Source organism: Pelophylax lessonae (assembly GCF_965119305.1).
Source record: "Pelophylax lessonae genome assembly, chromosome: 1".
NCBI classification, from domain to species: Eukaryota; Metazoa; Chordata; class Amphibia; order Anura; family Ranidae; genus Pelophylax; species Pelophylax lessonae.
This window is the reverse complement of record NC_138768.1, coordinates 895,867,954-895,893,057: the sequence shown is the minus strand read 5'-3', so window position 1 is coordinate 895,893,057 and position 25,104 is coordinate 895,867,954. Positions and strand designations below refer to the sequence as shown.

Here is a 25,104-nt window from a genome sequence, read left to right as displayed (position 1 = left end):
CTTTCCTTTATACAGATACACCACATCCACAGACCTTCCTTTATCCAGATACACCACATCCACAGACCTTCCTTTATCCAGATACACCACATCCACAGGCCTTCCTTTATCCAGATACACCCCATCCACAGGCTTTCCTTTATACAGATACACCACATCCACAGACCTTCCTATATCCAGATACACCACATCCACAGACCTTCCTTTATCCAGATACACCCCATCCACAGGCCTTCCTTCATCCAGATACACCACATCCACAGACCTTCCTTTATCCAGATACACCACATCCACAGGCCTTCCTTTATCCAGATACACCACATCCACAGACCTTCCTTTATCCAGATACACCACATCCACAGACCTTCCTTTATCCAGATACACCACATCCACAGACCTTCCTTTATCCAGATACACCACATCCATCCTTCCTTTATCCAGATACACCACATCCACAGGCCTTCCTTTATCCAGATACACCACATCCACAGGCCTTCCTTTATCCAGATACACCACATCCACAGGCCTTCCTTTATCCAGATACACCACATCCACAGGCCTTCCTTTATCCAGATACACCACATCCACTGACCTTCCTTTATCCAGATACACCACATCCACAGACCTTCCTATATCCAGATACACCACATCCACAGGCCTTCCTTTATCCAGATACACCACATCCACAGACCTTCCTTTATCCAGATACACCACATCCACAGGCCTTCCTTTATCCAGATACACCACATCCACATGCCTTCCTTTATCCAGATACACCACATCCACAGACCTTCCTTTATCCAGATACACCACATCCACAGGCCTTCCTTTATCCAGATACACCACATCCATAGGCCTTCCTTTATCCAGATACACCCCATCCACAGACCTTCCTTTATCCAGATACACCACATCCACAGACCTTCCTTTATCCAGATACACCACATCCACAGACCTTCCTTTATCCAGATACACCCCATCCACAGACCTTCCTTTATCCAGATACACCACATCCACAGACCTTCCTTTATCCAGATACACCTCATCCACAGACCTTCCTTTATCCAGATACACCACATCCACAGACCTTCCTTTATCCAGATACACCACATCCACAGGCTTACCTTTATCCAGATACACCACATCCACAGACCTTCCTTTATCCAGATACACCACATCCACAGACCTTCCTTTATCCAGATACACCACATCCACATGCTTTCCTTTATCCAGATACACCACATCCACAGGCCTTCCTTTATCCAGATACACCACATCCACAGACCTTCCTTTATCCAGATACACCACATCCACAGGCCTTCCTTTATCCAGATACACCACATCCACAGGCCTTCCTTTATCCAGATACACCACATCCACAGGCCTTCCTTTATCCAGATACACCACATCCACAGACCTTCCTTCATCCAGATACACCACATCCACAGACCTTCCTTTATCCAGATACACCACATCCACAGGCCTTCCTTTATCCAGATACACCACATCCACAGGCCTTCCTTCATCCAGATACACCACATCCACAGACCTTCCTTTATCCAGATACACCACATCCACAGGCCTTCCTTTATCCAGATACACCACATCTACAGACCTTCCTTTATCCAGATACACCACATCCACAGACCTTCCTTTATCCAGATACACCACATCCACAGGCCTTCCTTTATCCAGATACACCACATCCACAGGCCTTCCTTTATCCAGATACACCACATCCACAGACCTTCCTTTATCCAGATACACCACATCCACAGGCTTTCCTTTATCCAGATACACCACATCCACAGACCTTCCTTTATCCAGATACACCACATCCACAGACCTTCCTTTATCCAGATACACCACATCCACAGACCTTCCTTTATCCAGATACACCACATCCACAGGCTTTCCTTTATCTAGGTGGCAGCTCACTTCATCGTAGAAGGTTAATAGATTGGTTTGGCAAGAACGATTTTTCATGAATCCATGCTGATTACTACTAATAATACCGTTTCCATTACTAAAGTCTTGTATGTGGTCCCTTATCATCCCCTCCAAAATTTTGCAGACTACAGATGTTAGGCTGACCGGCCTATAGTTACCCGGGATATATCTCGGCCCCTTCTTAAATATTGGTACCACGTTGGCTTTTTTCCAATCAGCTGGCACCATACCTGTCTGTAAACTATCCTTAAAGATCAAGAATAATGGTCTGGCAATCACCTGGCTGAGCTCTTTAAGAACCCTCGGGTGCAAGCCATCCGGTCCCGGGGATTTATTTATGTTAAGTTTCTCTAGTTTAGCTCTAAGTCTATCTTCTGTTAGCCATGGCGGCACTTCCTGAGGTGTATTATTTAGTTCGGCCTTACAAGCTGGGTTCGTGTAGCCCCCCGATTCTTTTGTGAAGACTGAAGAGAAGAAATTATTTAACACTTCCGCCTTTTCTCTGTCCTCAGTGGCCATATTTCCTTTATCATCTTTTACGGGGCCAATGTGTTCTGGCCTCGCTTTCTTACTGTTTATATACTTAAAGAACTTCTTGGGGTTCTTTTTACTCTCCTCCGCTATATGTCTCTCGTGTTCTATTTTAGCCGCACTGATTTCATCTTTACATTTCTTATTACACTCTTTGTAATGCTTAAATGCTGCCAATGACCCCTCAGTCTTGTATTTTTTGAAGGCCTTTTCCTTAGCACTAATATACATTTTTATGTTGGAGTTTAGCCACCCAGGGTTTAGTTTTGCTCTTTTAACCTCCCCCCGTCCGCGCTACAGCCTATATACGGCTGCAGCGCGGACTCGAATTTTCGGGAGGCCGTTTTTAAACAGCCTCCCAGTGACACGCCCCCAGCGCGCTCCCGCGAGCGCGCTGCGGGGAAAATCTGTGTCGGCCGTGTCCCTTGGACACGGCCGATCACAGATCGTGGTGAATGGCCAATCACAGCGGCCATTCACCACGTGATCTGGCCGTCCAATGAGCGATGATCTCATATGTAAACATATGAGATCATCTCTCATCGCCGGCGCTCCTTCCTCACACGGAGCCTGCAGTGTGAGGAAGGAGGGGGAGCCGACAGCCGCTGGGGACACACAGCAATGTAATCAGGGCACCGATCACCAGTGCCCTGATTACTAAAAGGTAAAAACACACACACAGTGCCCCCACATCAGTGCCCACAGTGCCCGCCATCAGTGCCCCCCATCAATGCCCACAATCAGTGCCCATAGTGCTGCTAGTCAGTGCCCATCAGTGCCTGCTCATCTAGGCACTGATGAGCACTGACTGGCAGCACTATGGACACTGAGTGTGGGCACTGATGGTGCTGCCCATCAGTGCCGCTCATCAGTGCCACCCGTCAGTGTCCAGTGCCATCCGCCAGTGCCCATCAGTGCTGCCTATCAGTGCCCATCAGTGCCGCCTCTCAGTGCCCAGCAGTGCCACCTGTCAGTGCCCAGCAGTGCCGCCTCTCAGTGCCCAGCAGTGCCGCCTCTCAGTGCCCAGCAGTGCCGCCTATCAGTGCCCAGCAGTGCCGCCTATCAGTGCCCAGCAGTGCCGCCTATCAGTGCTCATCAGTGCCGCCTCTCAGTGCTGCCTCTCAGTGCCGCCTCTCAGTGCTCATCAGTGCGGCATATTAGTACCTCCTCATCAGTGCCCATAAGTGCCACCTCATCAGTGCCCATAAGTGCCACCTCATCAGTGCCCATCAGTGCAGCCTATCAGTGCCCATCAGTGCCGCCTCATCAGCGCACATCAGTGAAGGAGAAAAATTTATTTTCAAAATTTACTCGCAGAAAATAAGAAAAACTTTTTTTTTTTTTCAAAATTTTTTGTCTTTATTCTTTTTTTTTGTAAAAAATAAAAAACCCAGAGATGATTAAATACCACCAAAAGAAAGCTCTATTTGTGTGAAAAAAATGATAAAAATTTCATATGGGTACAGTGTAGCATGACCGCGCAATTGTCATTCAAAGTGTGACAGCGCTGAAAGCTGAAAATTGGCCTGGATGGGAAGGGTGTTTAAGTGCACAGAAGGCAAGTGGTTAAATTTATTTCCCTGTGGAATGCACTGGCCCACCCCCTTGTTTAGTATGCTCTTGAAGCACTCCCATTTTTCCTCCGTGTTCTTTGTTCCCAGGGTTCTATCCCAATTGATATTTTCTAGCAGTGAGCGCAGTTTTGGGAAATTGGCTCTTTTGAAATTCAGTGTCCTTATATTACCCTTGTGTTTCCTATTACTATGATTAATACTGAAACTTATTGACCTATGGTCACGGTTTCCTAAGTTGTCCCGTATTTCTATATCCGTGATCAGGTCTGTATTGTTGGTAATCAGTAGGTCAAGTACCGCATTGTTTCTTGTCGGTGCATTCACCATCTGACCCATGAAATTGTCCTGCAAAACATTTAGGAACTGCTGAGCCTTGGCTGAGTGCGCGGTTCCTTCTGCCCAGTCTATATCTGGATAATTAAAGTCCCCCATTATAATGACGTTTCCCGTCCTTGCTGCCAATCCTATCTGTAACATGAGGTCCGCCTCCCCCTCCTCCCTCTGGTTGGGGGGCCTAAAGCATACGCCCAATATTACCTTCCCCACCGTGCCTTCCCTTTGAAGCTCTACCCCATAGGGATTCTGCCTCGTCCATAGCTCCATTATTAATATCATCCCTCATATTTACCTGTATACTGTTCTTAATATACAAACATACCCCTCCCCCTTTTTTACCTTCTCTATCTCTGCGATAAAGGGAATACCCCTGAATGGTCGCCATCCAGTCATGAGAGCTGTCAAACCAAGTCTCAGTTATCCCCACAAAATCTAAGTCCTCCTCAAACATCAGCAGCTCCAGCTCTCCCATCTTGTTGGCCAGGCTTCTGGCATTGGTATACAAACCTCGTAATTTTGATGTTTTTAGGCTGCTCTCTTGATTTTTCCCCGTACCCACCCTGGGTATAGGAGCTCCGAACACCCTACCGCTAATGCCCCCATTTCTGCCCTCTGAAACTTGCTTTCCACTGGCTAATTCTACATCTGTACCCTCCCCCCCATTCCCTAGTTTAAAAGCCCCTCTAACTTTTCGGCCATCTTCTCACCCAGTACGGCTGCACCCACCCCATTTAGGTGCAATCCGTCCCTACCAAAGAGCCGGTGGCCGACTGAGAAGTCGGCCCAGTTCTCCAGGAACCCGAAACCCTCCTTACTACACCAGCTCCTCAGCCACTCGTTAACTTCCCTAATCTCCCGCTGCCTCTCTGGTGTGGCTCGAGGTACAGGTAGTATTTCGGAAAATACTACCTTGGAGGTCCTAGTCCTCAACTTAGTGCCTAAGTCCCTGAAATCATTTAGGACTCTCCATCTTCCTCTGCCTATGTCATTGGTACCCACGTGTACCATGACAGCTGGGTCTTCCCCAGCCCCACCCAATAATCTGTTCACCCGATCCGCGATGTGCCGAACCCGAGCGCCCGGCAAACAACAGACTGTTCGGCACACACGGTCTTTGTCACAGATTACACTGTCTGCCCTTCTAATAATTGAGTCCCCTACCACCAGCACCTGTCTTTCCTTTCCCTTTCTCCCGGCCTCACTGGAGGAGTTCTTCCCCTGGCAGCTAGGGGCGTCGCTCTGCTCCAGCAATGCTGGTCCCTGACTGGTTTCCCCAACATCACACAACGGGGCGTATCTATTGGGGTGCTCCAGCCCAGGATCAGCCTCCTTGCCTTGTCCCCTTCTACCCCTCCTAACTGTCACCCCTCTACTCTGCTCTGATGCCTGCCCCTCCGATACTCCGCCCACCTCTGTGCAGACCCCTGCCTGCACCTGATTGGTACAATCCTGGCTCTCCTCTGGTATGGACATTCGTCTCAGTGTTGCCAGCTGCTTCCCTAGATTCAGGACCTGAGCTTCCAGGGAAACAACGTGCTTACACTTTGCGCATTTGTATTCGCCCTCGATCACATGTCTGAGGAACGCATACATATCACAAGATGTACACCGAGTCGCATCTCCACACCCGCCGGGCATTGTACCTACTATCTAATCTAATGGGGATTCAGCGATTTAAGTCTGTCCTGTGTGGCTGTTTCCTAGCTTCCTAGCTCTGCTTTTGCACCCTCTGGTACTCTGTTTACTCACCAATACTTACTGACACTCACGGTCGCAGAGCACGGTCAGTCGCAGGGCACGTCAGTCGCAGGGCACGTCAGTCGCACAGTACAGTCAGTCGCAGAGCACGTCAGTCGCACAGCACAGTCAGTTTCACAGTACAGTCAGTCGCAGAGCACGTCAGTCGCAGAGCACGTTAGTCGCAGGGCACGTCAGTCGCAGAGCACGTCAGTCGCACAGACAGTCGCAGGGCACATCAGTCGCACAGACAGTCGCATGGCACGTCAGTCGCAGAGCACGTCAGTCGCACAGACAGTGGCAGAGCACGTTAGTCACAGAGCACGTCAGTCGCACAGGCAGTCGCAGAGCACATCAGTCGCAGAGCACGTCAGTCGCACAGGCAGTCGCAGGGCATGTCAGTCGCACAGACAGTCGCAGGGCACGTCAGTCGCAGTGCACGTCAGTTTCACAGACAGTCACAGAGCACGTCAGTCGCACAGACAGTCAGTCGCAAAGCACATCAGTCGCACAGACAGACAGTCGCAGAGCACATCAGTCGCACAGGCAGACAGTCGCAGAGCACGTCAGTCGCACAGACAGACAGTCACAGAGCACGTCAGTCGCAGAGCACGTCAGTCGCACAGACAGTCGCAGAGCACGTCAGTCGCACAGTCGCAGAGCACGTCAGTCGCACAGACAGTCGTAGAGCACGTCAGTTGCAGAGCATGTCAGTCACACAGACAGTCGCAGGGCACGTCAGTCGCAGAGCGCGTCAGTCGCACAGACAGTCGCAGAGCACGTCAGTCGCACAGACAGTCGCAGAGTACGTCAGTCGCACAGACAGTCGCAGAGCACGTCAGTCGCACAGACAGTCGCAGAGCACGTCAGTCACACAGACAGTCGCAGAGCACGTCAGTCACACAGACAGTCGCAGAGCACGTCAGTCCCACAGCACAGTCGCACAGCCAGTCGTACAGCACCCACTGATACTCAGCTACACAATACAATACTCACTGACTCTCAAGTACTACCCTACACCCTCAGTCACAGTCTTAAGTCACAATCAAATCACAGTCTTTGAACAGAAAAAAAAAAATCATTGGGGTCAGGTCTGTTGTCTCCCTGTGGTTGGGGAGAAGGATTAGTTGTCTCCTCTCCCTGGAAGGTACACTGCTGCTGGGAAGGAAGGACGACACCTTCAGCTACCTGTAACTCCTTCTGTAGCTGGGGATCTGGGCCGGCTGCCCAGTCTCCCTGTAGGGCCGGTAGAGAGACCTCGGTCTCATCTCCACCTGCCATTGGTGGGTCTTCACAGTACCACCGGTCTGTAATGTCTCTCCAACTGAAGGGTTGCGGGTCTGGATCTGCCACCCAGGACTCCTTGCAGGGTAGATTGGGGTGGAATGGAGCAGAGTAGGCGTTGGTAGTCCTGCTCCAGTTCCCACTCCATTCTGGCCAGATGAATCAGGTCTGACCCCAGGTCTTTTGCTTTGGGGAGACCCAGTAGGGCTTCCCGGGTGTCCTGGATTTCCCAGCACCGAAACTCTGCTGAACATCCAAAGTCCCTCTCCTCAAAGGCCTCCCACAGCAAGCCCGGGCCACTATAGTCCTCACCTTCCGGCATATTGTCATCAGCCATCCAATGGTCGTGCCGGGTGGCGTACCACTTTAGTGCCCAGTAAGCTTCATCCAGCCACAACGTCTTCCAAATTTAGGTTCCACAGCTCCGTCACCCACTCATCCAGGGGTTTCTCTCCAAGGAAAGGTAACCGCAGGGCAACGTATACCTGGAACCGCTGTTCTTCGCTGGGAAGGTTCTCTCTCCGCCTCCACTGCACATCCTCTAAGGCCTCATACCACATTTCCTTTTGAGGTGAAATCTCTCCAGTCCAGTATGGCTTCCTCTGATACAGGCCCATCCTGTTGGACCAAGTGTTGCTGTAACCTCCAGATAAACTCCTCCTCATATGGGGACGCTGCACGGGTGTTAGCTCGCTCCATAACGTTACCGGTGTCTCCGAGCTGCTTCTCCTCACACTAGGACGCCATCCCACCGCTTGCCACCAATGTAACCGAACAGGGCACCCCTGACCGGGTACCTCCATTGACAGATGCTCCTAGTGCTTCCCGAGGGCTCCAAGCACTCCACCAGACACCGTAACCACTTCAGACCCCACGAACCGCCACAGCTTGGTTAGGGTTTTGCAATCTCCTACCCACCCTGGACCTACGATAAGGCTCCAGGTTCCTGTGGGTGAACCTCTCTTTCCCCAGAGAGTGTAGCAGAACAAGCTCTTACACAAGCTCTTACAAGAGCTTAGTGATTATCCATGGGAGTATGGAAGACCATAGCAATCCCTTGTAGCCGATTCCCCCAATGAGAGACAGGACTCTAGATTGAGGGTGAAGTAACTCTAAAACAACTTTATTGAACAAGAAACCGACTTATATACAGTTTTCACCCACAAGGTTACCGCCTAGGTGGACTGGAGGTAACATTCACCATCCAATAGGAACAGAGCTTTACTCTCTCATACAGTGTACATAAAAATATAAAATGTGGGACAATCCCCCCCCCCCCCTTAGCATCCAATCCACATTCCTATATACATCCCATAATAAGTTTCTCTTAAGGCAGACAGACAGAACAATGGGAGGTCATTAACACTTAACAATGAGACAGGGCAATCCACATTCCCTCCCAATACACAACAAAAGGAAAACCTGTCTGACATTGAAAGATATGTAAAATACACAGCATTTAGGAATTACAGATTTCATGGCAAATGGGAATAAATCTTTATATTTCTATATGGAGATATTGCTGGCAAATATGAAGCAATCCAATCCATTACTTATCTGTTTTTAACTTCCAGTGATGGTGAATACTGTCACACTGTATGTGAAAGTATATTTGTAAGTGTTTTCTGAGGTGTATAGACTGGAAATATATCCAATAAAGGACGCAAAGAATGGAAATAAAACCAAGGAACCCATTCACTATATTTACCTGAGAGTGCTTTACTTCCACACCTTTGAAGTCATGGATATATGGAATGGAAAAAATATGCTGGCTAAGGTTAGTAAAGAACACATAGATAAATCTGATAGATAGATAGATAGATAGATAGATAGATAGATAGATAGATAGATAGATAGATAGATAGATAGATAGATAGATAGATAGATAGATAGATAGATAGATAGATAGATAGATAGATAGATAGATAGATAGATAGATAGATAGATAGATAGATAGATAGATAGATAGAATAAGATAGATAGATAGATAGATAGATAGATAGATAGATAGATAGATAGATAGATAGATAGATAGATAGATAGATAGATAGATAGATAGATAGATAGATAGATAGATAGATAGATAGATAGATAGATAGATAGATAGATAGATAGATAGAATAAGATAGATAGATAGATAGATAGATAGATAGATAGATAGATAGATAGATAGATAGATAGATAGATAGATAGATAGATAGATAGATAGATAGATAGATAGATAGATAGATAGATAGACAGATTAAAAGTTGTCACCATGAATGCAATCAGGGACACCCTTGCCCAGTGTAAAGGATACTTTGACAAATTAGAAGCCCTCCCACCTACTTTTGTGAATTTACCCCAGGCTGATTTACCCATCACTCCAGGCATGGGAAGTTTTGTTGCCCCCTCACTAAATTTAGATGGTGTTGAGTTTGGGAATACTGCATATGTCCCTCACCAGCTAACAATGCTGGAACCTGTGCAGCGTAATTGTTCATCTTATCCTACTTCTCGTTGGCTTTTGTCTCCAAATTTCAGTGCTCCGCAGTATCACAGCCCGATTTGTGCCTCACCTCAATAATCTAAGGTTCTTGACAAAAAGGGACTTCTACAAGTACCCCAAACCCTGATAGATGAGGATCACTTCCATATACTGGAGGCTATTGATATCCGTTAAGTCCTAGAGCCTTTAACCCCCCTAGAATGAAAATTGGTCATCAGGTACAGGAAGTGACGACCGCGACGATTCTGATGTCTCTTTCTGGCACATAGTTGTGGAATTTGGGAAATTTATCAAATGATTCTTCAGAATTTCCAACGGAGCGATGTGCCAGAAAGAGAATCGTTGCTGTACTCACTTTCCGTGCCTGATGACCAATTTTCCCACCAATCGCTATCGCTCAGTTCTTCAAGTAACTCCGTTTTGCTGTCGCTGTTTTCCAGTTTGTCTAAAAGCGCTTTTGCGCAAAAAGAACGGTTTTTGGACTCCATGGTTGTTCTCTATTTTCCAGGCACAAAGAACTGGAAAAGCACAGGCAGGGCACTGGAAAAGTCTCCAGGTGAAATCCTGTGGTGAGATGGGATGATACAGTGTAATCCAATCACAGCTTGCTATCATCTCATTTGGTGGATTTACAATTTTTAAATTGCCGCCAGTTCCACCCCCCCTGCGTCGCAACGCTCGCAGGGAAGGGAGCCGGAAGACAGGTGCCGGCATCGGCTGGGAGGACAGTGGGAGGACAGCGGAGGAGGACAGCAGGGGAGGACGGTGGGGGAGGATGGCTGGAGGACGGCAGGGGAGGACGGCGGGGAGGATGGCTGGAGGACGGCAGGGGAGGACGGCGGGGGAGGACGGCAGGGGGGACCTCGGGGGGGAGGACAGCGGGGGAGGACATCGGGGGAGGACGGCAGGGGAGGACAGCGGAGGAGGACAGCGGTGGGAGGACGGCGGGGGAGGATGGCTGGAGGATGGCGCGGGAGGACAGCGGGGGAGGACAGCGGGGGAGGATGGCGGGGGAGGACGGCGGGGGAGGACAGCGGGGGAGGATGGCTCGAGGACAGCGGGGGAGGACTGCTGGAGGACGGCGGGGGAGGAAGGCGGGGGATCGCAGGGGAAGGTGAACAGAACCTGCCTCCAAATACTCCAAAAAAATGCCCAAAAAAAAACGCCTGCAATAACACACCTGGGCATTTTTTTTTGGCGCAGACGTTTTTTTTGGGCATTTTTTTGGGGTCTTTGGAGGCAGGCAAAACATCTGAACTTCTGTGTAGGGGTATATATACACACAAACTTATATGTATATATACACCTAGACATATATAGGTGTGAAAGTAGCAGAACACTATGCTTGCGCTAATGAAATAATTAACACCAATATGTCTCCGCTCCTATCACACCTATAATATATGTGTAAGTGTATAAATACATATAAGTGTGTGTGTGTGTGTGTGTGTGCGTGTGTGTATATATATCCCTATAAAGAAGTTCAGATGTTTTGCCTGCCTCCAAAGACCCATTTTTTGGGCATTTTTTGTGGGTCTTTGGAGGCAGGCAAAACATCTGAACTTCTGTATAGGGGTATATATACACACACACTTATATGTATATATACACATACACATACACACATATAGGTGTGATGGGAGCGGAGCCATATTAGTGTTAATTATTTCATTAGCGCAAGCATAGTGTTCTGCTAGTTTCACACCTATATATGTGTATGTGTATATATACATATAAGTGTGTGTGTATATATACCCCTACACAGAAGTTCTGATGTTATACCTGCCTCCAATAACCCCCCAAAAAATGCCCAAAAAAACGCCTGCTACAAAACCAGCAAGGTGTGAAAATAGCGGATCCATATCCCTGTTCTATATTAATTCTAATACAAACAAACTTTCTTTCTGGTTCTGGACATGCTACAAAGCTGAAACTTCACAGGGACACTTTTTAGACCCCACAGACACTAAATCCAAAAAAATCTCATGTTTTTTTTTTTTCAATAATTGGCTCTCTATCAAAAATGACAATTTTTAAGAACTTTTTTTGTGTGATTAATAGTCCCTGGGGTATGACCCAGAACCCTAGGCACTTTTTAGGGGCATTTATTGGGTTTTAGGGCTTCAAAATGGTGTTTTTTGATTACTGAAGTTCGGGTCCCATTGATTTCAATGGGGTTCTGAAATCCGGGCCGAACTTTCGGGAAGTTCGGGTGTTCTTGTCTAACCGAACTTTTCAAAAGTTCGATCATCCCTAGTGACATGTTGGTATTATGTCTCTTTTTCTTTTCTTTCCAATGCTTGTTATTACCCTTGCAGATATTGCTTTATCTCTTCTTACACCACCAGTTTAGTATGAGAGGTTTGGATCATTTTTAATGGTTTCTTCTATAGTATATGCGGTGTTATTTGGAGGGTTATTTTTTTTTCTTTCCTGCTAATGTTTTGCATGCTAACAATATAAAGTACTAATTATTCATGTTCAAGGGATATAATTATACGGTCCTGCCTTCCTACGGTTTGTGTATACTTTTACAGAATGTTATGCCGTCTTACCCTTCATGATGGTTTTCAGTCCTGTTGGTGAGGAGTACAAAGACAAGTGTGTCTTCCTACAGTCAGGCATGGTGGTGGGAGTGTCATGGTCTGGGGCTGCATGAGTGCTGCCGGCACTGGGGAGCTACAGATCATTGAGGGAACCATGAATGCCAACATGTACTGTGACATACTGAAGCAGAGCATGATCCCCTCCCTTCAGAGACTGGGGGGCAGGGCAATATTCCAACATAACGACCCCAAACACCTCCAAGATGACCGCTGCCTGGCTAAAGAAGCTGAGGGTAAAGGTGATGGACTGGCCAAGCATCTCCAGACCTAAACCCTATTAAGCATCTGTGGGGGATCCTCAAACAGAAGGTGGAGGAGGGGAAGGTCTCTAACATCCACCAGCTCTGTGATGTCATCATGGAGGAGGGGAAGAGGACTCCAGTGGCAACCTGTGAAGCTCTGGTGACCTCCATGCCCAAGAGGGTTAAGGCAGTGCTGGAAAATAATGGCGGCCACACAAAATATTGACACTTTGGGCCTAATTTGGAGATTGTCACTTAGGGGTGTACTGACTTTTGTTGCCAGCGGTTTAGACATTAATGGCTGTGTGTTGAGTTATTTTGAGGGTACAGTAAATTTACACTGTTATACAAGCTGTACACTCACTACTTTACATTGTAGCAAAGTCTCATTTCTTCAGTGTTGTCACATGGGAGGGGGTGTACTTACTTTTGTCAGATACTGTATGTATGTAATATATGGTGAAGAATGTAAGACATTCATAAACAATGCTTTATGGAATCTGTAAATGAATGAAGGAATGAGAGGTGATTACAGACTGGAGGGATCCTTGATTTCATACAATCCTGTAAGATAATGTTATATTGCATCCAACATAGGTCTGGGTCATGTTTAACCACTTCTGGACCGGAAGATTTACCCCCTTAATGACCAGGCCTTATTTTGTGATTCGGCACTGCGTGACTTTAAAGCGGAGTTCCACCCTGGGAAAGTTTTTTTTTAATAAAAATCCCCCCGGGACAGTCAGGGTTAGTACATTCCACAATGGATAGCCTCTGATCTGTCCCGGGTTGCACTTACCTTTTAGGAGAAATACTTACCTTGGAAATGTATTGTCCAGTGCTGCCATCTCAGGTGTGGGCAGCTGAAGCCGGAGCGTCCTCTTCTGTGTCCTCTTCCTTCTTCTTCGGTCCCACGATGCACTGCACCGCCCCGCCCTCACTTCCGGTGCCGCAGCGTCATCCCTGCACAGTGGGCGTGCCCAGAAGTTGTTTAGAAGGGAATGACACGCGCACCCCGGAACTGACGTCGGGGGCGGGGCAGGCGCATTGATTCCAGGGAGCGATGACGTTCAGCTCCCAGAAATCATTGCATGCCAGGAAGTGAGGAATCGCCACGGCCGCAGAGGGGAGGAAGAGGAAGTAAGGTAAGTATATCTTCTTCTTCTCTACGAGGTAAGTAAAAAAAAAAATGCGATTATCTATTTGTTTCTCAGGTGACCCGGAGCGAGAAGATGGAGGTAAGTATCATTTTAGGGTGGAACTTCACTTTAACAGACAATTGCGCGGTCGTGCGACGCTGTACCTAAATGAAATTGATGTCCTTTTTTTCCCACAAACAGAGATTTCTTTTGGTGATATTTCATCACTTCTGCCATTTTTATTTTTTTGCGCTATAAACAAAAAAAGAGCAACAATTCTGAAAAAAAAAAAAAACAATATTTTTCACTTTCTGCTCTATAACATTCCCCAAAAAAATGTTTTAACATTTTAGGCCAATTTGTTTTCTGCTACATATTTTTGGTAAAAAAAAAATCCCAATAAGCTACATAGTTACATAGTTATATAGTTATATAGTTATATAGTTACGGACAGTTACATAGTTACATATAGTTACATAGTTACATAGTAGGTGAGGTTGAATAAAGACAATAGTCCATCCAGTTAAACCTGTGTAGGTGTGTGTGGGCGGAGTTCCCCCTGTGTAGATGTGTGTGGGCGGAGTTCCCCCTGTGTAGGTGTGTGTGGGCGGAGTTCCCCCTGTGTAGGTGTGTGTGGCCGTAATCATCTCTCATACCCCTGAATGTTCTGATCCTTGAGATGTACGTCTAAGAGTCTTTTGAAAGCCACCATACTACCCGCAGAAACCACCTCTTGTGGTAGAGAATTCCACAATCTTGTAGCCCTAACAGTAAAGAACCCCCCGCGTTGCCTGAGGTTAAAACGCTTCTCCTCTAATCGCATTGTATGTCCTCGAGTCCTCATGCAGTCCCTGCGACTGAAAAGCTTTTTTTTTAAGCTGAGATCCCCATTAAGATATTTAAAAATTGCTATCATGTCCCCCCTCAGACGTCTCTTCTCCAGGGAGAATAAATTGAGCGATTGCAGACGTTCCTCATAATTTAGGTCCTCCAATCCCCTAATTAGTTTAGTTGCCCTTCTCTGGACTCTCTCCAGCTCCAACACATCCCTCCTGAGGACTGGCGACCAGAACTGTACAGAATACTCCAGATGCGGTCGGACCAGAGTTTTATAAAGTGGAAGGATTATAGTCTTATCTCTGGAATACATCCCTTTCTTTATACATGCTAATATTCTGCTGGCTTTGGCAGCTGCCGCTTGACATTGCATGCTGTTGCCTAATCTATCATCAACCAAGACTCCCAGATCTTTCTCCATTTTTGATTCCCCCAAGGGTTCCCCTCCTAACGTGTATTGTGTTTTTATGTTTCTAATCCCCAAGTGCAAAACCTTACACTTCTCCACGTTAAACCTCATTTTTTGTTGTATTGAAAGTCTCTGTATCTGAGATATTCTTGCTGTAAATTTCCTCCCATTGTTTCTGAAGTCTGGGGAATTGTATTTTGTTATTCTGGGATGCTGTAATATACCCCCTTATTTCCTGTATGTGAAAGTATATTTCTAAGTGTTTTCTGAGATGTATAGACTGGAAATATATCCAATATAAGAGGCAAAGAATGAAAATAAAACCAAGGAACCCATTCACTATACTTACCTGAGAGTGCATTACTTCCACACCTCTGAAGTCATGGATATGTGGAATGGAAAAAATATGCCGGCTAAGGTTAGTAAAGAACACATAGATAAATCTCATGGATGGATAGATAGATAGATAGATAGATAGATAGATAGATAGATAGATAGATAGATAGATAGATAGATAGATAGATAGATAGATAGATAGATAGATAGATAGATAGATAGATAGATAGATAGATAGATAGATAGATGGATACACAATCCCTCCCCTCTGCCTGATTACATTATCATATGCAGATGAAAGTGTATACAGGAACAAAATTAACCTAAACTAATTATCTAGCCATCTGGACAGAACAATGTGAGGTCATTAACATTTAACAATGGGACGTCACAATCCACATTCACATATACATCCCATAATAAGTTTATCTCAAGGCAGACAGACACACTAGAACAATGGAATACACATTATCTCAATACACAAACAACAGGGAAGCCTGTCTGACATGGAGGGACATGGAATACACACATTATTTAGGAGTCACAGACTTCATGGAAATGGTCTACAACAGTTAAGTCTCCCAATGTAAAGTGGGAATAAATCTTCATATTTCTATATGAAGATATTGCTGACAAATATTACTGTCCTATCTGAAGCAATTCAAACCATTAATTATCTGTTTTTCACTCCCAGTGGTGGTGAACACCGTCACATCCACAATACTCTTTCTACCACCATTCATGATCCCCTCCCTATTACTCTACCACACTCCATCATTACAACAAGTATTCTTCATCCTTCCTCTATTACTCTATAATAGTGCAGTATTCTTATCAGTATACCTTATTCCTCCGCTATTACTCTACAATCCTCTAATACTATAACTAGGTTCCCTGAACCCCTCCAATGTTACTCTATAATACTTCAACATTACCATTTTCCATGATCCCTCCACTAATACTGCATTCATCTACATGGGCCTCCGCAGGTAAGGGCAAAGGGGGGGGGGGGGCAAATGCTCCCCTGGAATCTGAACTTCCCCTTTAAAGTGGTTGTTAAGCCACTTTATACCATGGTCTGTTTAATAATCCTGTGTGCTCCTGTGTCTGTGTATGTGTTTTAAAAAAATAAGGCGTTCTTTACCAGTTTTCAGAGTGCCGAGCACCGCTCACGTGACCCGTTGGCTCTCTCCTATCCCTGTCTGACAGCTGCCTGCAGTGGGTGGGGCCGAGGATTCCTCGCTGTTGTCAGTTGGGAGGGGAGGAGGAGGGGAGAGGCGGCCGGTCATGTGAGCGTGATTGGCGCTCTGAAATCTTGTAAAGAATGGCTTATGTTTATAAAACACAGACACAGGGGCACACAGGATTATTAAACGAACTGTAGACAGGATGGGAAACTTTAAATGAAACTACAGCAGCAGGAGGGGCACTGACAGAGGAGCAGACAGGCATGGGAGGGAGGGGGGAAAGAGGACAGAGAAGGACAGGAGGGCTGCAGATGACGGAGACACGTAAACTGACCACAGTGTCAGGACTCAGCAGCCATCGTATACTGTGGTCAGTTTACAGATAGGAGGAAATAGCCAGGCAGGATCAGCCTGGGAGCCAAATTACACAGCAAGTCACTGTGCTGTATAACATGCTTTAAGGGAACGGGATCAATTTATTATTTTTAGGTTAACAAATGCTTAAAAAATAAATGCTGCCTTTTGCCCTTTAAAAATAAATACTTGAAATAGGTATAATGACTAAGCCTCTCCCCTTCATGACATTGTTAAAAAGGGGCGGAGCATTGGTAACCTTAAAATGATGCCCCCCATGAAAAAATTCTGCGGACAGCCGGACGCCCATGCTCATCTATGACTACTTTCCTTGAGCCCTTCTCCAATCCTGTTACAGCATTTCATTTCTAATACTGGTTTCCAAAATGTTACCATTGTTGTCCCTAAAATACTCTGTTACTCTAAAATACCCCTCCATTACTGTTTTCTATGGGTCCTCCACTTTTATTCTACAATATTCAACTATCACCCACTATTTTCCATGAAGCCCCCCAATATTACTCCACAATTACCGTAGATCCCACTATCACTATTTTCCATGAAGCCCCCCATTATTACTCCACAATTAGATCCCTCTATTACTATTTTCCATAACCCCCCCCCCCCATTATTACTCCACAATTAGATCCCTCTATTACTATTTTCCATGAAGCCCCCCAATATTACTCCACAATTAGATCCCACTAGTACTATTTTCCATAACCCCCCCCCATTATTACTCCACAATTAGATCCCTCTATTACTATTTTCCATAACCCCCCCCCCCCCCCCCCCATTATTACTCCACAATTAGATCTCACTAGTACTATTTTCCATGAAGCCCGCCATTGTTACTCCCCAAATAAATACCTCTATTAGTATTTTCCATAAAGCCCCCCCCCCATTATTACTCCACAATTAGATCTCACTAGTACTATTTTCCATAACCCCCCCCCCCCCCATTATTACTCCACAATTAGATCCCTCTATTACTATTTTCCATAACCCCCCCCCCCCCCATTATTACTCCACAATTAGATCCCTCTATTTCTATTTTCCATGAAGCCCCCCCCATTATTACTCCACAATTAGATCCCACTATTACTATTTTCCATGAAGCCCCCCCATTATTACTCCACAATTAGATCCCTTTATTACTATTTTCAATGAAGCCCCCCATTATTACTCCACAATTAGATCCCTCTATTACTATTTTCCATGAAGCCCCCCCCATTATTACTCCACAATTAGATCCCTCTATTACTATTTTCCATGAAGCCCCCCATTATTACTCCACAATTAGATCCCACTATTACTATTTTCCATGAAGCCCCCCATTATTACTCCACAATTAGATCCCACTATTACTATTTTCCATGAAGCCCCCCATTATTACTCCACAATTAGATCCCCCTATTACTATTTTCCATGAAGCCCCCCATTATTACTCCACAATTAGATCCCACTATCACTATTTTCCATGAAGCCCCCCATTATTACTCCACAATTAGATCTCATTATTACTATTTTCCATGAAGCCCCCCATTTTACTCCACAATTAGATCCCTCTATTACTATTTTCCATGAAGCCCCCCATTTTACTCCACAATTAGATCCCTCTATTACTATTTTCCATGAAGCCCCCCATTATTACTCCACAATTAGATCCCACTATTACTATTTTCCATGAAGCCCCCCATTATTACTCCACAATTAGATCCCCCTATTACTATTTTCCATGAAGCCCCCCATTATTACTCCACAATTAGATCCCACTATCACTATTTTCCATGAAGCCCCCCATTATTACTCCACAATTAGATCTCATTATTACTATTTTCCATGAAGCCCCCCATTTTACTCCACAATTAGATCCCTCTATTACTATTTTCCATGAAGCCCCCCATTATTACTCCACAATTAGATCCCCCTATTACTATTTTCCATGAAGCCCCCCATTATTACTCCACAATTAGATCCCTCTATTACTATTTTCCATGAAGCCCCCCATTATTACTCCACAATTAGATCCCCCTATTACTATTTTCCATGAAGCCCCCCATTATTACTCCACAATTAGATCCCACTATCACTATTTTCCATGAAGCCCCCCATTATTACTCCACAATTAGATCTCATTATTACTATTTTCCATGAAGCCCCCCATTTTACTCCACAATTAGATCCCTCTATTACTATTTTCCATGAAGCCCCCCATTATTACTCCACAATTAGATCCCCCTATTACTATTTTCCATGAAGCCCCCCATTATTACTCCACAATTAGATCCCTCTATTACTATTTTCCATGAAGCCCCCCATTTTACTCCACAATTAGATCCCTCTATTACTATTTTCCATGAAGCCCCCCATTATTACTCCACAATTAGATCCCACTATTACTATTTTCCATGAAGCCCCCCATTATTACTCCACAATTAGATCCCCCTATTACTATTTTCCATGAAGCTCCCCATTATTACTCCACAATTAGATCCCACTATTACTATTTTCAATGAAGCCCCCATTTTTACTCCACAATTAGATCCCCCTATTACTATTTTCCATGAAGCCCCCCATTATTACTCCACAATTAGATCCCCCTATTACTATTTTCCATGAAGCCCCCCGTTATTACTCCACAATTAGATCCCACTATTACTATTTTCCATAAAGCCCGCCATTATTACTCCACAATTAGATCCCACTATTACTATTTTCCATGAAGCTCCCCATTATTACTCCACAATTAGATCCCCCTATTACTATTTTCCATGAAGCCCCCCATTATTACTCCACAATTAGATCCCACTATTACTATTTTCCATGAAGCCCGCCATTATTACTCCACAATTAGATCCCTCTATTACTATTTTCCATGAAGCCCCCCATTATTACTCCACAATTAGATCCCACTATTACTGGTCCATGAAGTCCTCAGCCAGATGCTCTCTCCTCCATCCCCCTCTATTCTGTATCCTGGACTTTTCTTTTATTAGATATCCATCATGCTGGAAGATTTTTGTGATGGATGAGTAACAGTTCCCTTCTGTCTCTGTGGAGAGGAGGTAAGTCCCAGGAGTACTGGTAGATGTTCTGAGGATGGATGGATGGATGGATGGATGGGTCTCCATCTGTCACTGTCTACAGACAACCTTATCCTGACTCTACTTACATTCAAAGTCATCTAAAAGTGGACATTCCTCCCCCATCAATACTTCCGATCTGCTTATGGTGTCCCCATTCTTACCATGGGCTCCAGGTACCAGCTGCTGGAGGAGATGTCAGGCCGGGACGTGGTGGAGACCTCCAGGATATAGGCTGAGTAGATGGGTACTCGAGCTAAGCGATGGTATAGGGTGGCATAATAATAGTTCCCTCCCAGGCGCTGGCAGATATTGGCAGTGGCATTGGAGGACAGCCCCAGTGGCTCCTGTCCCTGGTAGAAGAAATTCCGGCAGCTGGGTACATCAGTGAAGTGCTGGAGAACCTCACAAGATGCCCCACAGCAGAAGAGCAGGAGAACCAGAGACAGGTTCAGACAAGTCATCGTTCTACGTGAAGGAGCGAAGTCTGGTGGTCACTTCATTCACAGTGTGAAGGAAATATATGAATGCGCCGTGGAGGTCAAACAACAGATGAACAAACAGAAATGGTTCCCACCATCACTGACCTCCTTCAAAGTGTATACAGTGGAGAAAAACACAACAAGTCCTATCTATCAGAAAATACAATCTCAGGGACTCACCTGTGTGACCTCTCGTTCTGCCACGTGGCACTCAGCCCTCAATGTCTTCCTTCTCTCCTCAGAATCTCTCTGCTACGGTTCTCAGGTTCTGCTGCTTGGTGACTTTTTTTCTTCTGAATTCTACTCCACTAAGGACTTCCCTTCAGGGTCTCCATGCCCAAATCAACGTCCCCTAATAGGCTCAGGCCTCCTGTATCCAGCAGGATTGTGGCCAATCATGACGGCATGACATGAGCCGGCTTTGCCATGCAAGCTTGTTGCCCATTGCAGAGTTTGCTTGGTTGGTGCCATTTTGGACTTTGGACTTTCTAGTACTGAGCCTGCCCTCTTTTTCCTGATTACAGCTTTCCTGGCTCTGGTTTTTACATTTGGCTCTTTTTAAAATTGTTAAAACATGTTTGGCCCAGTCTCAGGTACTGACTCCACCTGGCTGGATACGAGCCTCTCTAACAATTGGCTGTCACCAATGAGGCCGTCTTGGTAATAGCACTCATGGTAATAGCACTCATAGGGAGGCTATCAGGGATCTCATGCAGCAAGTGATCATTACCATTCCCTTGCAGCAGGTGCTTATTTTCATGCACATGTCATGAGCATAGAAGCCTACCTAGATATGAATGTGCACATGCATGTAACTACAGGTCTTGGAGCCCGGAGGCCTATTTAAACCCTGGTCTGCCTGGCCTCAGTGCTGGATTGTCTTCAGCTCTGGTTTCTGTATTACTAGTTTCTGAAAGTCTTCTTACCTTGTTCCTGACCTGGCTATACCTGACATCTCTCTTGGTTCGCCCCTGGATTACCAACCTCGGCTTGGACTTCTGACCACGATTCGGCCTCCTGATTTGGTACTTCTCTGCCAGCACGTTACTGACTTCTGCCTGTTACTGATATTGAACTTGATCCTGACCCTTGTGATGGAACCGCATTGGCACCCCGCTTGGGTGCTTCCTCCCGCCAAACATTACCCCCTGCCCTTCAAACTGTTTCGAACAGACCGAGAGCTAATACCAGTCCTTTTTACCCCAATCATCGTACACAGACAGGATTTTGGGATGGAACTAAAGGAAAAACTCTTTATTGAACAGAAATACAAGTTTTTATACCCTTCAAAAGTAGGTCAGTCACCACATGAACAATAAAACCAAATACTGCCCAAAACATCACACAATGGTTTAGATAACGAGGTAGAGCTGACAAAGGGCTAATCCCATCATAGATATCTCCAAGAGTTAGCCATCAGACAGAAACAATATTACAATGGGAAAGACCTACTTAACAATAAACACATAACAAACCCCACCCCACCTCAGACTATCCGGAAATAGCCTATGAGACAAACTCCTACAATTTTCCAACAGTCTGAAAAGGTGGAATTCATTTATTTTATTAGATTTCTTGAGGGATATTGTTGATATATATTTATGTCCCAAGTGAGGGAACCTCCTCAACCTAGTCTGCCGGAGGGTCACCATATTACCTCTGACCATTAATATTACACCTTTCCATCCACTCCACAAGGATGCTTTATTGTCCTTATTTTGAGAAGTAATCCAAACCACGCTCTCATCGTCCATTAATTGGTTGTCTATCATAGAATGATCTGGTTTCTCCATGGGCCATTATCAGTGGGTTGGAGGCTTGCACCTAGTCCTCTCCAAAAGCCCCTGTCCTGGTTGGGTCTTTCACAACACTGCACCTGTCTTCCATGGCTGCTGCTGAACATAGCTTGTGACCTGACTGCATACTGCCACTGTAAGGACTCCTGTGTTCCCAAGTTCCAGTTCATTTTTCCATCTTCCTGGCACCTGCACCCTTCTGCTGCCCTAGCAGTCTCTGTTTCCACCACCAGGGGTGTTTTGATAGGGATTGTAGAAGAGGCCATTTAAATCATCTTGGACTCCACAGTTAGGTGCATGACAGAGCCTATTGCACAAGTTACCAACCCCAGATCTTACAACCACGGGACACAGCATGAAGAGCTCAGATCCAACCCCAGATCTTACCAACCATGGGACATGGCATGAAGAGCTCAGATCCAACCCCAGATCTTACAACCACGGGACACTGCATAAAGAGCTCAGATCCAACCCCAGATCTTACAACCACGGGACACAGCATGAAGAGCTCAGATCCAACCCCAGATCTTACCAACCACGGGACATGGCATGAGCAGCTCAGATCCAACCCCAGATCTTATAACCACGGGACACTGCATGAAGAGCTCAGATCCAACCCCAGATCTTACAACCACGGGACACTGCATGAAGAGCTCAGATCCAACCCCAGATCTTACCAACCATGGGACATGGCATGAAGAGCTCAGATCCAACCCCAGATCTTACAACCACGGGACACTGCATGAAGAGCTCAGATCCAACCCCAGATCTTACAACCACGGGACACTGCATGAAGAGCTCAGATCCAACCCCAGATCTTACCAACCACGGGACATGGCATGAAGAGCTCAGATCCAACCCCAGATCTTACAACCACGGGACACTGCATGAAGAGCTCAGATCAAACCCCAGATCTTACCAACCACGGGACATGGCACGAGCAGCTCAGATCCAACCCCAGATCTTACAACCACGGGACACTGCATGAAGAGCTCAGATCCAACCCCAGATCTTACAACCACAGGACACTGCATGAAGAGCTCAGATCAAACCCCAGATCTTACCAACCACGGGACATGGCACGAGCAGCTCAGATCCAACCCCAGTTCCTACAAACCACAGGACACTGCATGAAGAGCTCAGATCCAAACCCCAGATCTTACAAACCACAGGGCATGGCATGAGCAGCTCAGATCCAACCCCAGATCTTACCAACCACGGGACATGGCATGAAGAACTCAGATCCAAAACCAAGTGTTTATTGGTTGAGCTAGATGGACTTGTGTCTTTTTTCAACCTGACTAACTATGTAACTATGTAAGATCCTACCAACCACAGGACACGGCAGGAAGAGTTCAGATCCAACCCCATACCTTACCAACCACAGGACACAGCATGAGAAGCTCAGATCCAATCCCAGATCTTAGCAACCATAGGACATGGCATGAGGAGCTCAGATCCAACCTCATATCTTACAAACCACAGGTACAGGGCATTAAGACCTAAGTTCCAACCCCAGATCTTACCAACCATGGGACATGGCCTGAAGAGCTCAGATCCAACCCCAGATCTTACCAACCATGGGACATGGCCTGAAGAGCTCAGATCCAACCCCAGATCTTACCAACCACAGGACACTGCATGAAGAGCTCAGATCCAACCCCAGATCTTACCAACCACAGGACATAGCATAAAGAGCATCCTAAGAAAAGGAGAGGAACACAAGTGGGCCCGGACCTCTCTGGTGATCCCATCTATACCAATTATTTAATAATAATTTCTTGTCCATATTGTCAATAGTCCTAGCTGTTTCCTGGAATATAAAAGGGGGAGCCCTGATTGGATACTGTCTGTATTCTGCAGTGTTTTCTGGATAGTGTAGTGCAGCTCTTACCCCCCGAAGGGCCCGCTGAGAATAACCCAGAGGTCTCCTTACCTGTTTAGAGGCTGCCAGGCTCAGACGCCAGTTCCAAGGCCACTGACATGCACGGGCTCCATCCAGGGATGTCGTTTTTGTAGATTTATTGCAGAAATTTGAGCAGGATAGAGGGATGAGGGGGCAGGATCCACCAAAACACAAAGGGATATAAGAGGATACATCCTTTAGTAGTAGCTTTGTACTGGAGGTAAAAAAAGATAGTCAGCTTATCTGAGACTTTGTATGAGTGGTCCCAGTCCTTATAACATGAATTCCCAAACCACAACAAGGTAGAGGCCGTGGAAGGAGAGGCAAGTCAGGGAATGCCCCAAGAGGCAGAGCCAATACATTTTATGGGGGGTCTACCTAATAACTGAGGAACAGGGAGCAATGGGGATATACAGGAGCCAGGAGAGGGAAAACATAACAGATATCTCCTGAAGAATGAATAAGTGCAAGATGAGAACAGCGATTAGGAGATTTTTAATCTGTCAAAAACATCGCTGTCCCCTGAGCACATTGCAGTTCTCAGAAAAGGTTTGTCCCTTGTTCCCACTCAAGATTTAAACCCTTTTTGAGTGAAGGACATAAATTTGTTTGCTAGAAAGCTAGCACTTAAATAGAATAGAAAGACAAGCCCAGTGACCGACACTAAGGACATGGAAATGTGGAGACTCTTGGAATCTTTACAAGAAGAAAGTGAAGGAGGAGAGATAGAAATGAATGGTCCTTTACAACCTTCAGACCAAAATCAAATCATAGCCCTCCAATCCCCAAGGTAGACAAGTACAGCTTTGTGTAAAGCTGGTAGA

The 25,104-nt window shown here is 45.8% G+C and overlaps 1 protein-coding gene across 1 annotated transcript in view; it reads right to left on the bottom strand.

Moving 5' to 3' along the window:
• The window catches only part of LOC309554837 (endonuclease domain-containing 1 protein-like), a 41,860-nt gene extending 21,293 nt beyond the window's left edge, over nt 1–20,567 (bottom strand). Inside the window, exon 1 of the mRNA XM_082256557.1 lies at nt 20,261–20,567. Within this exon, the coding sequence (XP_082112683.1) occupies nt 20,261–20,560 (300 nt within the window). The 5' untranslated portion in view covers nt 20,561–20,567. The remainder of the gene's footprint in view (nt 1–20,260) is intronic.
• Between the last annotated feature and the right edge of the window lie 4,537 nt (nt 20,568–25,104).